The following is a 15,213-nucleotide window of genomic DNA, read 5'->3' on the forward strand; positions in this document are numbered from 1 at the left end:
TCGGAATTTTACTTCATGGTCTTGTAGTATATTAGTATTTTTTAATTACCCTTTGTTTTTAGATTTTCACTTTTCATTTTTAGTTTAAGTTTAATTAATCTTGTTAAGTGCTTTTTTCTTTTTTATTAGCTTTTTAAAATATTTCCTTAGCCTATAGCTTTATTGTTATTTCAGTTTATTGATTTTAGGCTAGTAGGCCTACCTCAACTTAAGGTTTTTAATTATCTTAATTACCGTATTGTCCCGAATATAAGACGATGTTTTTTTCTTGGAAATACATCTGAAAAAACGCGGTCGTCTTATATTCGGGGTCTAGACTTTGACATGTCAGTAATACACCCACAACAATAGGTGGCGCCAACAACGCATAAAACGAGTGTGCCATGAAATATGTAATGTAATGTGTGTTGTAAAGTCGTGACTGTCATGTTAGCCTGATGGGACCAAACTTCCTCTGTAAGTGATTTTAAAACATAAGACTATACCCAGATTTGAAGATTACAATAAGATTTCACTTCTACTGATAATACAATTTTGGTAGGCTACTATGAGATGGATAGCCTAAATGTTATATAATTCAAATGGGCTACCTGTTATTTCAATGGTATATCAAAAAGTGTATATTTTTCAATGTCATTGTTGGTACATTTTACCAGTATTTACCATACTTTCAAAACAAAAATTAAAATAGGAAAAATATGCAATTTGAAAATAATTTAAGAAAGAAAATGTGTTTTACACAGAGAAAAACAAACAAAAAACAAGATTTGGTTTTCAAAAAGCCTTTTTCCAAAAGGTACATCTGGAAAAATGGGGGTCGTCTTATAATCAGGGTCGTCTTATATTCGGGACAATACGGTACTTCAACTTAATTAGTTTTTCATGTAATATTTGTATTTATTTTTTGTGTAATTTCAGCTTTATTTCAATTACCGAAAACAATTTATAATAGGTTTTGTTTTAGTTTAACAACACTTCTGAAGGATTATATGAGAACCATATAAACCTGTTCCTAAATTCAACACTGATCTCTCATTTGTGGCAGCGCCGGATGGCTCGACCAATCAGATTAGTCCTTGTTTTTTTATGCCATGGTTTATCAGCCAATCAGATTTCAGTGTATTAGGTGTGCGCATCAAGAGCGTTAACGTCGGTGTAACATCCGTAATCCCATCAACAACAGAAACATTGGTATGTACTTAATTGTATGCAGACGTTTGATTATCAAAACGCTTTCAACTGTTGTCTTGTTGCAGTTCCTGACAGAGATTAGTAGCTACTGGAGTTTTAATACACCAAAGGGAGTTAAATGTATTGGTGACAGGTGTCCAGTCACGTTAAATCTACTGTAACGTTACCTCTGTGTCTGGACAGTGTCTAACAGGCTTGGGTTGTTATACGCAGAGTGTTTGAGTCAAAATGCCCCAGACGAATAAGGCTAGAACTTCCGGTGGATCTGCCGGTGAAGGTGAAGTGTCCGGTCCAGAGAGCGGAGAGCCTCCACCGGCTCGAACCGGAGAAGCGGATCAGAGTCACCCTGTAACAATCAAATCACCAAGCGACCCCAAAACATACAGGTAACCCAAGACATTTTATGCTTTGTAATAATAATGTTTACATGCTATAATATATTTTTTGGTAAATGGATTTAATAATATTTTAATAGAAATGAATAGTAACCGTTATCATATTAATAATATTGTATATTACTTTATATTAGTAATTGAGAATATGAAATATATTAATATTGTTAACATATTATTACTGTAAGTAATGTATTTTGTGATTAGTTTTATCTCATTTATATTGAATTATATTATCAAATGTATAATTGAAATTAAAATGCTAAATATTAGAATATAAATATTAAAAAGAATAATTTAAACCATTTGATAAAATAAATTAGTGTTATTTGTTTTTATTTCGTTTATATGTAGTTATATTATCAAATGTAGATGTAAAAATAAATTACAAAATTGTTTATTATTAATAATAATAATAATAATAATAAAGATTTGAATATGTACTATAAAGTAAGTTATCTATTTTATTTGTTTTAATTATATTATCAAATGTATTTTTAAAAATAAATGTATACATTTTTACGTTACGTTTTTATTTTGGTAATTTTTATTTATATTTAGGTGTCATGTATTTTATTTATATTTATCAACTATATATTTGATAACAAAATTGTTAAAAATAAATTGCTGTCATTTTGTTATTATTAAATGCCTATTTTAATGTATTTTATTACTATTAGTTTTTTATTTTTAAAATGTTTATATTATCAAGTGTGTATTTGAAAATAAATTATTAATTCATTTAAATGTGTTTAAGTAAAACGTTGTTTATTTTTATTAATATTATTTAATAATAATTATAATAAATATAAATTTTTTTGATGCTATTTATTTTCTAAAAAAAAAAATAATTAAACCTGTTTCAGGTACATAGAGCTGAGCAATGGACTCAAAGCACTACTCATATCAGACCTCACCCAGTCAGAGAGTAACAGAGAGCCAGCTGCCAAAGAGGAGGAAGACTCTGGTGAGGAAGAGGATGGCGACAGTGAGAGCACTAATGAAGACAGCAGTTGCGTGAATAAATGCAGTGAAGGGGTGAAGAAGAATTGCCGTTCAGAGAAACAGGTGACTGTCAGTTCTTTACAGTTACTTCATTTTTGTAGATATATAATATAAAATGTCTTCTATCATATCTCAGTCCGCAGCTGCGCTCTGTATCAGCGTGGGAAGCTTCAGTGACCCTGCGGATCTACCTGGTCTCGCCCATTTCCTTGAGCACAGTGCGTTTCTTGACGTTCACTTTATTCTTACCTTTTTATTTTATTTTTATTCACTTTATCAGTTTTTCTCTCTGTCCCAGTGGTCTTCATGGGCAGCGAGAAGTACCCGGCCGAAAATGGCTTTGATGCTTTCCTGAAAAAACATGGAGGAAGTGACAACGCTTCCACAGACTGTGAGCGAACCATTTTCAAGTTTGATGTTCAAAGAAAGTACTTCAGAGAAGCACTGGATCGGTGAGCTAAATACTCAATAATCAATCACATTTATTATTTTAGGGTGAACTGTGCCTTTAATAATCTGCATTTGCTTTACTGGTCCACAGCTGGGCGCAGTTTTTCATTGGTCCCCTGATGATTTCTGATGCAGTTGACAGGGAGGTGGAGGCTGTAGACAGCGGTCAGTAAACTGCTGAAAATGTACTCACCCTCAGGCCATCCAAAATCTGAGCAAATTTGGAGAAATTTAGCATTTGTCTGCATTATTGTGAGGTTTTTATCATACTCCCATTCTGACGGCACCCATTCACTGCAATGGATCCATTTGTGAGCATTATGTAATGCTAAATTTCTCCAAATCTGTTCTGATGAGGAAACAAACTCATCTACATCTTGGATGGCCTGAGTGTGAATACATTTTAATTTCTGGGTGAACTATTTTTTTAAATAATGAAATTGTCTAAATTGTCTAAACCTGTTAACAGAGTATCAGATGGCCCAGCCATTAGACTCTAATCGCAAAGAGATGCTGTTTGGAGGTCTAGCAAAAGCCGGTCATCCGATGAGCAAGTTCTTCTGGGGTCAGTCCGTGTTACTCACACATGCATAACGTTCTGAGATGTCAAACATGAGAATGATTGTTATGATATTTGTTTGTGTATTTCATCAGGAAATGCTCAGACACTGAAAAACGAACCCAGAGAGAAGAATATCAACACTTATGAGCGTCTGAGAGCGTTCTGGAGGAGGTATTACTCTGCTCATTACATGACGCTCGCAGTGCAGTCCAAAGGTAATGAGAATAAATGATTTATCTGAGAATGAATGTACAGTACCGATCCCATATTTACATTGGGGGTCTAATTTTGGACACTTGATCCTGATAGAGACACTTGACAACCTGGAGGAATGGGTGCGAGAGATCTTCATTAAGATCCCAAACAAGTACGTATGTTAAACAGTCATATTTCTTCTTATTTCTATATTGACCAGGGTTTATTTTAATGTAATTTCTTTTCGGTTGTTTTTACAGTGGCCAGCCACGGGCGGATTTTTCAGACCTTCAGGATCCATTTGATACTCCAGATTTCAACAAGCTTTACAGAGGTAGCATTGGATTTTATATTTTATAGGTTATGTCAGTTTAAAAGCCATTTTGATCTCTAATGAAAATTATCATTTTCAGTTATTTTATTTAATATTTAATGCATAATATATAACCTAATATTTAATTTAAATATTACATATTTAGATAACATTATAAAACTTTAATAAAATCAAATAAAATTATGGATATATAATATTTAATTTAGGGTTTTTTATATTTAATTTAGTTAGTTACTTAATTATTCATATAAATAATCAATCTATACTGACATTCCATATAATAATAATACTTTATAAAATATATTGTGCATATGTACTTAATAGATTATAGTTTATAACAATTTATTATAATTTATACTATAAACAATTGTTATAAACATAAAAAATTATGTAAACTTATGAAAATTATATATATTTTGTTATTGTTGATTTGATTTATATTTACGCTCACATGTATGTTCGAAAATAAAAGTATACGATTTGTAAATTGTTGTTGTTTATAATAGTAATAATGTAACCATATTGGAAAACATTTGATACAATAAATCTTTATTTATTTTTATTTGTTTTATTAATATTTAATCATCAAATGTATATTTGATAATACAATGATTCAGTGCCTCTCAAATCTCAGTCTACACATGTGGTTTATGAATTTAAATGGGTGTTTGGAAGCTTTCATAACTACATGTGGCATTTACAGTGGTGCCTGTGCGAAAGATTCATGCGCTGACCATCAGCTGGGCTCTTCCACCTCAGGGCAAACAGTACAGGTCAGTAACACATCCTGACAGCTGTCAAAATCTATCCACCATGTGAAAGTGTCTTACCTTGCTGTGGCCAAGATGCTGGTGTCCACCAAGCTTCAAATCCAGGACAACATGGTGTAATAGTGCAAGTTTTCATTGTGCTAATGTTTGTTTGGTGGGTTGTAGAGTGAAACCCCTGCATTACATTTCCTGGCTGATTGGTCATGAAGGAGCTGGAAGTATACTGTCTTTACTCAGAAAGAAGTGAGTTTGGCTTTCTTTTCACATTTGAATAATGAAACTGATCATTAATGAATCAAATGAATCAATGCTTTGCATGTGAAGGTGCTGGGCTCTGGCTCTGTTTGGAGGAAACAGTGAGTCGGGTTTCGATCAGAACACCACCTACTCCATCTTCAGCGTTTCAATCAGCTTGAGTGACGAGGGCTTCCAGAACTTCTTCCAGGTCTGAAAACCCTTTATGTTTGCTCTCTTACCATCCTTAGTTGTTTTTATGTGGTTTGAATACTTTTATTCTTCTTTAAACATTAATAATGAGATGTTTTATTGTGGTTGTAGGTCATTCATATAGTATTCCAGTATCTGAAGATGCTTCAGTCCGTTGGACCTCAACAGAGGTGGGAATCAGGAGATTGAAACCTTCCTTTTTTTAAACCTACAGCCTGATGCTGTAGGACAACGATTAGAGTTTTATCTATATATTTTAAAGAAAGTTATACAGTGGGAAAAAATGGTTCTCAAGAAGAAAATAACCTCTGAAGATAATACATTTTTTATGTAATTAACGTAATTTGATTTAGATTTATAATAACATTAAAATATAATAATATATTGAAATTAATTGAATTATTAAAATTGAACAGAATTTAATTGATCACTTTATTGAATTTTACGTGTCCTTAATCTCAAAGAACAAAAATCATCCCAAAAAATGATAAAGAATGAAGAATCGGTATAGAAATTCTAGCTGACGTAGATCATTTTATAGCTGGTTTTATAGCCAATTTTAAAATTCTATATTATTATAACACTAAAAACTAAATTTAGTCATTGTACTTAAATAAATAAATTAATAATGTACTTAATTAAATTAAACCTAAATTAATTTTAAATGCTACAAAAAATTAGGAATGAATAAATAAATCATATTAAAAATTTAAATATTAATGTGAAACAGGATAGTTATTAAATCACTTAATTTTATGTGCCTTTGTGTTTTACTTAATTATTCATATATAATAATCAATATTATTATATTTTAATCAATTTATACTGACATTTAACGTGACAATAATAATAATAATAATACTTTATAAAATATATTATTGTTCATATGTACTTCATAAATTATTATAATTTATAGTAATTTACATTATATTTACATAAATATTTATTGTTTATTTTATTTATACTTACTCTCTTATGTGTATTTGAAAATAAAAGTATAAAATGTGTAATTGTTTATAATGATAATAATAATAATAAAACAATATTGGAATACATTTTAGAAAGCAAATATTTATTATGTTTATTTAGTTTATATTTGTTTTATTAATATTTGATTATCATACAAATATTATCATTAACATTTGTAACATTTATAACAAATTGTTATTTTTTATTTTTAAATAATGATAATACAGGGAAGAACAATATTAATATTTCTTTAATGTTTACAATTAAAAATCATTATTTTCATTAAAATGAAACAGGATGGTTATTGAATCACTTAGATTTTGTGTGCTCACAAAATATTGAACAACGCATTGATTTCATACTGATAATCAATTAATCATATGATTCATTACCTCTCAAATCTAACTAACAAGTCTACTCGTGTTAGTGAGTTTAAATGGCATTTGAAAACTTTCATAACAAATATGCCATTTGCAGAACCCAGAAACCAAGACACTTATCTGAAGAACCTATATTGTGTAACAATCGAGAACGATTTTTACTTCCAAACAACTCAAGAGCCATATTCAGTGAAGAATGGTTCTCGAGAAGAAAACAATCTCTTTTTTTTAAAAGTTGGTTTTGCAATATCCTTGAATCCTTTTGGTTTTATTAAATACAAAAACAAAAAAACTCAACACTCTTGGTTATGGCTTTTTTCAGGATCTATGAAGAAATCCAGAAGATTGAAGCCAACGAGTTTCGCTATCAGGAGCAGGTGATGTGAAATCATCTGAAATCATTTACTGTGTAGACCAGATGCAGGACTTCATCTCTCATATTTATATTTTTTATACCAGACGGAACCAATTGAGTTTGTGGCGAACATTTGTGAAAACATGCAACTTTTCCCAAAAGAGGACTTCCTGTGTGGAGACCAGCTGATGTTTGAATACAACCCAAAGGCATGTTATTATCTATTGCACTGAGCTTTCAATGCTAAACATTTTATGCTGGTAGTTCTGATGTTTAATCTGACATATCTGTGGTTGAAGGTCATCTCAGCTGCTTTGACACTCTTGACTCCAGCAACAGCCAATATATTACTGCTGTCACCCGAACATGATGGGCTCTGTCCTCTAAAGGAGAAGTGGTTTGGGACGCAGTACAGTGTTGAAGGTAATCCACCACAAAGGATCTGGGAAAAGTGTGGTTTTGTTTTTAGGGCTCCACCGATATTAAAATTATGGCAGATACTGTTAGCTGATAACCAATATTAAATAAAAAAATTACATTAAAAATGTATTTAAATAAATAATTTAAATACATTTAGTTACATTAATCTAAAATTAATGTTTATTATAATTATTAAATTGATATTAAAATTCTATGCAGTTCTGGTTGAAATAAAAAAAATAACACACAAAAAAACTGTTTTTGTGATATTCTCAGAAAATAAAAATCATCTCTAATAATGCAGAATAAAAAAAATAGGAATACAGAGATGGAAGATATTATAAGATAATTTAATTGCCGATAACTGATAAATGGCCAATTTTATATTCTTTTGTTTAAATAAATAAAATACTGAAATTTGTAAATGCTAAAAATTGTAGGCACACACTCAAAAAGAAAGAAATAAAGGTTGGTGATGTGTCAAAAATATAGAAAATAAATTTAAAAATCATCAAGACTAACAAAAAGGTTGGTGGTGTGTCATAAATAAATCAACATTAAGACCAATAAAAAAGTTTGGTGATGTGGCATAAATATATAAATAAAATGAATCAATAAATATTTAAATAAACAAATAAATATTAAGACTTACACTAAAAGGTTGGTGGTGTGTCATAAATAAATCAATATTAAGACCAGTAAAAAGGTTTGGTGATGTGGCATAAATATATAAATAAAATGAATCAATAAATATTTAAATAAACAAATAAATATTAAGACTTACAAATTAAACAGTTGGTTATGTGGCATAAATATATAAAATTAATAAATAAATATTAGGAATAACAAAGAACATGTTCATGATGTCTTATGAATAAATAAATAAATATATATTATTACTAACAGAGAAAAAATGTTGGTGATGTTGCACAAATAAATAAAATTATTAATTAAAATTCAAAATGGACATTTGGTATAAATAAATTCAAAATAAAACACCAAAAATCAATCGCTTTAAAATTTGCAAGTGAATTTAGGCATCAAAGCATTTTAATGTACTATGAAAATGGATATTCAATTCTGAGCTTTGATTTAACAGTGTTATTAAATTTGTGATTTTTAAAGATGTAAGTTCTAAATGTAAAAATAGAGGAAATGAGCATGTACAAATGGAAAATTCCACTATCAGCTGGTACCAATATGCCATGCATTAGTTAATTATTTTTCATTTAGTATTAAATAATAATATTGAATATTTAACAATGAAGTGTTCTACCTACACAGATATTCCACAAGAATACCGTGACCTTTGGGCTGGAGATTTCCCGCTGAACCCAGACCTTCACCTCCCAGCTGAGAACAGGTTTATAGGTCAGTTCCAATCCCATTCCATTAAATGGCCATTTATTCTTTTCTTTACGGCAGTTTTTCACGTCTGTTCTTATCCGTTCACAGCCACGGATTTCACCCTCAAAACATCAGACTGCCCTGACACGGATTTCCCAGTCAAAATAATTGACAACGAGAGAGGCCGTCTCTGGTTCAGAAAGGACAACAAGTTCAAGATACCCAAAGGTACCTTTATAATAACACAAACTTCAGAAAAAAATCACAATGTAACAGTTGTAATTATGTCATTGTGTCTGTATTTTCCGGTAGCTTATGCACGCTTCCAGCTGCTGGCACCATTTATACAGGAATCTCCTAAAAAGTGAGTTATTTCTCAACAAATTTAATTAACAATTCTCTCCCAAACCCTGCCACATATAGAAGCCCGTTTCCACCACGGGACAAGAAATGAAAATGGTAATTGCTTTTTATCTCACAATTCAGACTTTCTTCTCAAAATTCTCAGAAAAAGATTAATTCTGAGGCCCCATTTACACTAGTGCATTTTCGTTTTAAAACGGCATGCGTGCTTGGAGCGGTCAAATGGGGAATTTACCCATACATATCTATGGGTACAACAATGAGCACAATGTTATTGTTTACACGGTCGTCAAGGATACGCAGAGCGAATGTGGGCAGCCACGCCATAGTTTTCAAAAGTCTCCATTTACACTGAAACGCAACCCCGGGGGTTTTCAAACTAAAACGGGGTCTGTAGCGTTTTCAACGAAAACGCCAGAGTAGTGTAATCGACAGGCGTAACCGTAGTAAAAAGTTATGTTTTAAAACGAAAACGCACTAGTGTAAACAAGGCCTTTGAATTCTGAGATTTCTACGAGTTTTGAGTTTAAATCTTGCAATTCTAGGAAAAAGTCTGAATTGTGAGAAAAAAGTTGCAATGACCATTTTTATTTTTTAATTCCTTGGCAGAAATATTACCACATAAATTGTCTTTTTTCCCTCCCAGTCTGGTCCTGTTTGATCTCTTTGTGAATATTCTGGCTCATAATCTGGCGGAGCCGGCGTACGATGCTGATGTTGCTCAACTGGAGTACATGTTATTTCCTGGAGACCATAGCTTGTTCATCAGACTCAAAGGATTCAATCACAAACTACCTGTGAGTTGTATAGTAACTTTGATTCTTTTTGAATCCGTCTGAAACCAACTTGATTCTGCCAGTAAAACTTCTATTTTTAATCCTTTAGTTGCTTCTGAACTTGATCGTAGACCACCTGGCCAACTTTAGCACCGCTCCAAATGTGTTAAGCATGTTCATTGAGCAGCTGAAGAAAACCTACTACATCATCCTCATTAAGCCAGATCGACTCGGAAGGTGGGTAACCGCAGATTTCAGACCACCATGATCTCCGTTCGCATTATTTGATGCAGATGAAGTCTGACTTCCTGTGTTTCAGAGATGTTCGACTGCAGATCCTGGAGCACCATCGCTGGTCTGTGATGCAGAAGTATGAAGCCATCATGGCCGACCTCGGTGTGACTGATCTCATGGACTTTGTGAATCAATTCAAGGCCGAGTTATTTGTGGAAGGACTCATACAAGGGAACTTCACAAGGGCTGTGAGTCTTAATGGTGATTTATTTCATTTTTAGCATGTATTTACATTGTAATTGTTAATATTTGTACAATTTCTGCACAAACAGGAATCCAAGGAATTTCTACAGTATTTTATAGAGTAAGTTGACTGCTTCTTCTGTTTCTTAGATATAATAAAAGTGTAATGTAAATGTTTTACGTTATATAATAATGTGTGTAATATCTAAAGCGTGTTTCATTATAAGGTTACTTTTATGGAAGTACAAGAAAATAAAATTGTTCATTCAGTTTAGTTCTATATTATTATATTATTTAAAAATTATTATTATTTAAAAATAAATTGTTAATAATGTTGAGGTAGCGTTGCCAGGTTATTTTTGGAAATATTATAAAATAAAATAATTTGACATTTTTTCAGTTTACTTCCAAAGATGTGTACTTAAAAAATTTGTAATTTTATATATTTCATAAAATTATTTTTTGGTAATGTTGAGGTAGCGTGTTACATGTAATGCATGTTACGTTATCAAGTTGCTTTTTGGAAGACAATAAAGTAAATTTAATAGTAACTAAATAAAAATAATAATAATTCAAGTTCTACTTAGAAAAAGTTATACTTAAAAAAAATTCATTTTATATATATTATTATTTATTTTTTTTAAACTGTTAATTGTTTAGGTAACATGTTACATGGAATGAGTGTTACATTACCACATTACTTTTTGAAGGTAAAATAACAAAACTTTTTATTTATTCAGTTTACTTACAAGAATGTTTACTTGCAATAGTTAATTTTTTATATATTATAAAACATTTTTTTCTTATTGTTGAGTTAACATGCTACATGTAATGCGTGTTATGTTATCAAGTTACTTTTTAGAAGTAAAATAACTTCATTTATTTACAAAAAGTTCTACTTAGAAAAAAGTTAAACTTAAAAAAGTGCATTTTTTATATTGTATTAAAAAAAAAAAATTTTTAGGTAACATGTTACATGTAATGAATGCTACATTATCAGTTTACTTTTTAGGGGGAAATATAATAAAATAAAACTTTTGATTTATTCAGTTTACTTTCACTTAAAAATCTGAGAACTGCTCATTTAATTAAGAATTCATAGTATAATATCTTTTTCAAATAAGTAAGTTTTTTCTATTCGTGTAATTTATTTACTGGCAAATACAACATCCTGGTGTTTTCCAGGAAACTCCAGTATAAAGCTCCTCCAGCTGAGCCTCCTGTCCTGTTCCGAGTGGTGGAGTTGCCACAGACGCACCACTTATGTAAAGTCCAGTCGCTCAATAAAGCGGACGCTAACTCTGAAGTCACAGTATACTATCAGGTAATGGTCAGTTGGCAGTCCAAATGTCTCCTGTGCTGTATTCCAGATCTTCTCAAACTGTTTAGTAGCTCTGTGTGAAAAACAAAAACCAAAATTTTAACTTAAAGTGTTTTTTTGTTTCCAGACAGGGCTGAAGAACTTGCGGGAACATACACTGATGGAGCTGCTCGTGGTGAGTTTCATTGTTGCTTGAACTGAAAGTATCTGTATTGTCCTTCTTTCTTAAAGGGGTAGTTCACCCCAAAATGGAAATTCTGTCATTAATTACTCACCCTCATGTCGTTCCAAAACCGTAAGACCTTCGTTCATCTTCGGAACACAAAGTAAGATATTGTTGATGAAATCTGAGAGCTCTGTGACCCTCCATAGACAGCAACGCAACGGCAATGTTTCCAGGTCCAGAAACGTAGTACTGGACTTTGCACACAAAAATTATTCTCGTAACTTCGCAAAATGGAAGTTGAATGGAAGTTCTGAAGATGAACAAAGGTTTTACAGGTTTGGAACGACATGAGGGGGGAGTAATTAATGACAGATATTTAATTTTTGGTTGAGCAATACCTTTAAAATCTTGGTTTTTGTGTTGATCAGATGCACATGGAAGAACCCTGCTTTGATTTCCTGAGGACAAAGGAAACTCTAGGGTCAGTTATGAAGTGTCGTCTTTCAGACTGTCTTTCTATGTCTAAATATTTCTGCTACAACTCAGATCTTGTTTGACTCTTCCTTCAGGTATCAGGTGTACCCGTCCTGCAGAAATACCTCCGGTGTCCTTGGCTTCTCAGTTACCGTCGAGACTCAAGCCACCAAGTTCAGGCAAGATTTATGGTCAAAACTAGACGTTTATCTAGTCTGTTTTCTTTGTTAATATCAATAACGTCTTCTTTTTGCGTTTTACTCTTGTAGCACTGACTTTGTGGAAGGAAAAATTGAAGCTTTTCTAGTCAGCTTTGGGGAGAAGATGGTTAACTTGTCAGATGAGGCTTTTCAAACTCAAGTGACGGCCCTGATCAAGCTGAAGGAGTGTGAAGACACGCAGCTCGGGGAAGAAGTGGACAGGAACTGGTTTGAAGTGGTCACGCAGCAGTATGTCTTTGACAGGCTCAATAAAGAAGTGAGAAATCAGTCCATATATTCCTCTTCTTTATTATTACTCATGCTTTATTTATTAGCACTTTTAAATGTAGTCTAGCAAGTCTCAAAATGTATATACATTTTTCATACTGTACATTATAATGTCATGCATTAAAATGACTGATTTTAGTTTTTTGAGTTAATTTTTTACTTTATTTGGATAAAAAGTATAAAATTGTAATTTATAGGTTTTATTTATTCTACATCACCAACTTCTTTTGTTAATATTAATATTGATTTACTTATTATTTGTGCCACCAACCATTTTTTGTTAGTCTTAATATTTATTTATTTATGCCACATTATTACCAACCATTTTTGAAGAATTTGTTTGTTTGTTTATGCTATATACCCAACCTTTTTTGTTAGGCTTAATATTTATTCATTTTATTTTATGTATTTATGGCACAACAGAATCCTTTTTGTTTGTTAGATTTAATTTTAATTTAATTTAATTTCTATATTTATGCCACATCACCAGCATTTTTATGTATGTATGTATTTATTTATTTATTTACATATTTATGCCATGTACCTAGCCTTAATTATTAGTGTTAATATTTTATTTTATATTATATATTTATGCCATATTGCTCATTTTTGTTTGAATTAATATTTTATTTATATATATATATATATATATATATATATATATATATATATATATATATATATGCCACATTACCAATGTTTTTGTTTTAGCATTTAGTTAATTATGCCATGTACCCAACCTTATTTATTAGTGTTAATATTTTATTTTATATTTATGCCACATTCCTAATTTTTTGTTAGAATAAATAAATATTTTATTTATATATATATATGCCACATTACCAATGTTTTTTGTTTTAGCATGTAGTTAATTAGTTAGTTATGCCATGTAACCTTATTCATAGTGTTAATATTTCATATATATGAAGAGTTTATTTGCAAAAACATGATAAATGTTATCATGTTTTATTGTGTTATTTAGCTAGTATTTTTTAATTATTTTTTTTACCTAATCAAAATAACCCAACTGCAGTCTGATTGAGATTAATTGGAGTGCACAATGAAAAAACATGATTTTTGAAAATCGTTAAAAATGGAGTTATCTGTTTTTGCATATGAACTCTTCATATATATATATGTGTATATATATTTATGTACAGTATATTTTTGCAACATTAAATAGCTATCTATCTATTCCTTCCTTCCTTAATTTTTGTAGTATATAAAATGACAAATATTTTTTATGGTGTTATTTTTTTAATTAATTTAAACAAATGAATATAGAATTGTAATGCTGGCCATTTATTGTTAGCCGTATATAACATCATTTATATCAGCCGGAATTGTAATATTGGTGCATTTCTATTCTTATTCTTTATTTTGCATTATTTGAGAGATTTTTTTTTAAACACAGTTTTGCTTTACCCAACAGATTGAAGTCCTGAAGAATGTCACCAAAGATGAACTGGTATCTTTTTTCATGGAGCACAGACACGCAAGCAGTAGAAAACTAAGTATACATGTATGTTATTTATTTGCTTTTTTAAAGCATCATTGAGAGGGTAGAAAATGGTCATTACAAACTAAATAAACTATTTAACTAAACTGTTAATCATGTTAGCATCTACTTCACTCTACTGTATGATCTGAGCAGGTGGTTGGATTTGGAGAGAAAGAGAAGGAAACCCATGTAGATGATCAATCCAGTTCATCCCCAGAGTCTCAGGATACAGAAACTAAGACGTCCTCATACGGAGACGTGTCCGAGCTCATCTTCCTCCCTGCCTCGCCCGTCCTCGCCAAAGTCAGCAGGATAACAGACATCCGCGCGTTCACGTCTTCCCTCAAACTGCACCCCTACCACAAGATCCTCCAGTGAGACTGAAGTGCACTGAAGAGCCACGGCTACCTCCAGATGAAGCTCTGCAAAAACACACTCCTCTGTCTCTGACGTTTCTAATCGCACAAAAATACAAGTGGATATTGCATTCAATCAAGTGACACATAGGAACTGTTGTTTAAGTAATCCAGTTTTTCATGTCATTCAAGGTTTTTATGTAGAGGACAAAAATCTAAATAACAAAATGTAATGGATTATCAGGGATAATGCGCATATCATGAAATATATACACTGAATATATCAGATATACAGTATGTATGAAAATACTGGAAATCTTTTTTTTTTAAGGTAAGAATGTATTTTGTCTTGAATTCTCGTGAATAAAAATTTGGAGATGTGGACACAAAGCCTTATACCTCAGATTTGGATGATATAGTATTTAGTATGTTTTATTAATGTCTAATCATTAAATGTTCATTTTAATTAAATAA

General features: G+C 31.1%; 1 protein-coding gene across 2 annotated transcripts; it reads left to right on the forward strand.

Annotated features, from left to right (window-relative positions):
- The first annotated feature begins 381 nt into the window (after nt 1–381).
- Nucleotides 382–15,142, forward strand: nrd1b (nardilysin b (N-arginine dibasic convertase)). Of its 2 annotated transcripts, none has more exons than XM_058761076.1 (31): nt 382–456; nt 1,405–1,577; nt 2,450–2,651; nt 2,725–2,806; nt 2,887–3,040; nt 3,130–3,203; nt 3,508–3,603; nt 3,693–3,815; nt 3,910–3,967; nt 4,056–4,129; nt 4,833–4,902; nt 5,065–5,142; nt 5,224–5,344; nt 5,458–5,516; nt 7,018–7,072; nt 7,155–7,259; nt 7,350–7,473; nt 8,755–8,841; nt 8,926–9,045; nt 9,130–9,181; nt 9,827–9,977; nt 10,066–10,193; nt 10,276–10,438; nt 10,523–10,554; nt 11,619–11,757; nt 11,882–11,929; nt 12,349–12,401; nt 12,490–12,573; nt 12,664–12,871; nt 14,315–14,404; nt 14,537–15,142. In XM_058761076.1, exons 2-31 carry the CDS (start codon nt 1,420–1,422, stop codon nt 14,759–14,761), a joined length of 3,213 nt encoding a protein of 1,070 aa, XP_058617059.1. In that variant the 5' UTR covers nt 382–456; nt 1,405–1,419; the 3' UTR covers nt 14,762–15,142. The 2 variants fall into 2 exon arrangements, with proteins under 2 accessions (XP_058617059.1, XP_058617058.1); XM_058761075.1 differs by lacking the exon at nt 382–456 and adding an exon at nt 501–1,191.
- The last annotated feature ends 71 nt before the right edge of the window (nt 15,143–15,213 follow it).

This window comes from Onychostoma macrolepis, chromosome 22 (genome assembly GCF_012432095.1).
Source record: "Onychostoma macrolepis isolate SWU-2019 chromosome 22, ASM1243209v1, whole genome shotgun sequence".
NCBI lineage: Eukaryota > Metazoa > Chordata > Actinopteri > Cypriniformes > Cyprinidae > Onychostoma > Onychostoma macrolepis.

Excerpts from the sequence above, each read along its gene's own strand:
- nrd1b (XM_058761076.1), top strand. The coding sequence starts at position 1,420 with ATGCCCCAGACGAATAAGGCTAGAACTTCCGGTGGATCTGCCGGTGAA. Across the intron at positions 3,204-3,507 it reads GGTGGAGGCTGTAGACAGCG|AGTATCAGATGGCCCAGCCA; the intron begins GTCAGTAAACTG and ends ACCTGTTAACAG. Across the intron at positions 11,930-12,348 it reads CACTGATGGAGCTGCTCGTG|ATGCACATGGAAGAACCCTG; the intron begins GTGAGTTTCATT and ends TGTGTTGATCAG.